We start from the raw sequence: 2,873 nt of genomic DNA on the forward strand, positions 1-2,873 counted from the left end.
AGGGGAGAAGTAGTATCTGACCTCAGAAATAGAGGTGTAATTTTAATTTATTTTACTTTTTGTGTTTTGATTTATTTTCCCTATTATGAGTATATGTTAATGTATTTTGATATAATCAAGACACATTTTAATTTATTTTTCTCTGGGTATTTATTCCTATCCCTTGGTCCATTTTCTATTGAGTTGTTGATTTTCCATTTCTATTCTTCTTAAATTTCTTTGTATAACAGGAATATTCGACCCTTTGATGTAAGTTGGAAAATGTTTCTTTCCCTAGTTTGACCTGTGTGCTTTAATTTGTCTATGATGTTTTTTGTCCTACATTATGTGTGAGATTTTCATGTAATCATACTTATTAATCCTTTTCCTTATTCTTTTTCAAATCTTAGAAATACTTTCCCTACCCCTATTTTACAAAAAATGTATCCATGTTTTTTCTATTATTTATATGGATTAGTTTTTTACATTTAAACTTCTAATTTATTTGGAATTTGAATGGCATGGGGCAATAGAAGTAGTTTTATATTTTTCTATATGGTTATACAGTTATCCCAAAGTTGCTTTATCTTCCCCCATTGATGTGAGATGCTGCCTTACTGAATATAACTGTAACATAATGGAATGGAATTGAAAATAAATGAATAGAGTATGATTAATTTGGTCTATTTCTGGATTTTATTCTTCAATTTCAGTGTTCTCTCTATAAATGCACCAACATCATACTGCTTTAATCATAGAAACTATGATGCTTGACTCCTGGAAGAGCTAGTCCTTCATTCTCGTTGTTTTTCTTAATAGTTCCAGATAACTTTCTTTTTTCTTCATTCAAATATACCTTATTATCCATTATTTGAAGTTTATAATATACTACTTTACTTTATAATGCACTGTTTGTCACCTGCATGAAAAAAAAGATGCTGACCAAAAAAATTAACTTTAGTTATATAAAATCATTTTAGAGAAATATCTATTTTTTCTTCATCAAAATACTTTATAAACCACTATTTATCACTTATAGAGGAAAAAGGTTATGAAAAATATTCAAATTTATACTTATATAAACTCATGTTAGAGAAGTATCAATTAATTCCAACTTTATGAAATGCTTTAAACATGAGTTGGATTTGAATTCCATCAAATGTCTTTTCTTCATCTAGATAATTTTCTTAATCTATTAATGGGATGTGTTGTAACAACTAATTTCCCATATTGAGTCATCCTAGTATTTCTGAAATAAATTATGCAATCATGGTGTATTATATTTTTAGTGTCAAATTATTTAGAATTTTTGAATTAATATTTCCAAATGAGATACATCTATAGCTTTACTTATTGGTGAACTATTTGGTAGCCTTTGGGATCAATATAATACTTTACTCATATAAGAACTGAGAGATTTCCCTCTGTTTTATATGATCAGGAATAGCTCACATCGCATTGAGATGATCAGATCTTTAAAGTTTTAAGTGAATTCCCCAGTGAAAGCATCTGAACCTTGTACTCTTTTGTGGGGAGACTCTGATCTATTATTTTCCCCATACTAATTGAACTGTGTCATCTCTCTGCATCAGTATGAGTAATAGATCATTACAAATTTTCATGGAGAAAAAGAACAAAGAAAAGAGGTTTGGGAATTGCCCCCACTTAGCTAAGTTAACCCTTCTTCACGCTCCTCCCCTTCCATAAGGTCTTGTGGAAGCCTGAGGCCCAGAATATCTTGAAACAAACATGGCTGGCCTTCAGGACAACACTCTGAGGATTGTTCTGTTGGGGAAAACTGGAAGTGGGAAAAGAGCAACAGCAGATAGCATCTTTGGGAGAAGAGTATTTGAATCTAAAATTGCTCCTCATGCTGTTACCAAGACCTGTCATAGAGCAGAGCAACAATGGAAGGGGAGGAGCCTTCTTGTTGTGGACACCCCAGGGCTCTTTGACACCAAGGAGACACTGAAGACCACCTGTGAGGAAATCAGCAGGTGTGTTCTAGCCTCCTGCCCTGGGCCTCATGCCATCATCATGGTACTACAGCTGGACCGCTACATGGAAGAGGATCAGAAAACCACTGCATTGATCAAGACCCTCTTTGGGGAGCCAGCCATGAAGCACATGATCATCTTGTTCACCTGCAAAAATGATTTGGGTGATCAGACACTGGCTGAGTTTATAGCAGCATCAGAGGTAAACCTGCAAAGCATCATCAAGGAGTGTGAAACCGCTGCTGTGCCTTCAATAACAAGCAAAGTGATGAGGCTGAGAAGGAAACTCAAAAGCAGGAGCTGGTGGAGCTGATAGAGAAAATGGTACAGAAGAATGGAGGGGCTCACTTTTCTGATGCCATCTACAAGGACATAGGGGGAAAGCTGCAACGTCAGGAAGAGGCCTTGAACATAATCTATGCTGATCAATTACAGAAGGAAACTAAACTACTTGAAGAGCAATGTGCTAAAGGAATAATAGCGCAGGAAAAAAAAGAGAAAAATATACAAGTCCTAAAGATGAAGCATGAAGAATGAATTAAAGATATAAGGGAACAAGCTGAAAGGAATATATTTGCAGATGTTGTAAAAAGGATTTGGAATAAGCTTTCAAATATATGGCATAGGTTTTTCAAATAGTGTAAATTTTATTTTTTCTTCTTAATTTACCATGATTTGTTACTGTGGTAGGTTGTATTTTCAAAAGATGGATATAACAGTATCTTCTATCTACCGATTCTTCTTATAATCTGAGCTTGCTTTTCCTTTTGTTGAGTTATAGGGGTCTGTGCCACTGCCTTGCAATTCCATGGATGTTGTGAATGCTTTGGCAATTAGTGGATGGCTGTGACTTCTAAAGTTAGATAGGGAGGAGGCCTCCTTGCTCTCTGGAGTATA

At 34.6% G+C, this 2,873-nt stretch overlaps 1 protein-coding gene across 1 annotated transcript; it reads left to right on the forward strand.

The window, feature by feature from the left end:
• The first annotated feature begins 1,728 nt into the window (after positions 1-1,728).
• Positions 1,729-2,615, forward strand: LOC129151475 (GTPase IMAP family member 7-like). The gene is given in 2 exon segments (XM_054726552.1): positions 1,729-2,206; positions 2,209-2,615. Coding segments are annotated over 2 exon segments (885 nt in total).
• Positions 2,616-2,873: the final 258 nt, after the last annotated feature.

Source organism: Eptesicus fuscus, chromosome 14 (assembly GCF_027574615.1).
Source record: "Eptesicus fuscus isolate TK198812 chromosome 14, DD_ASM_mEF_20220401, whole genome shotgun sequence".
Lineage (NCBI taxonomy): Eukaryota > Metazoa > Chordata > Mammalia > Chiroptera > Vespertilionidae > Eptesicus > Eptesicus fuscus.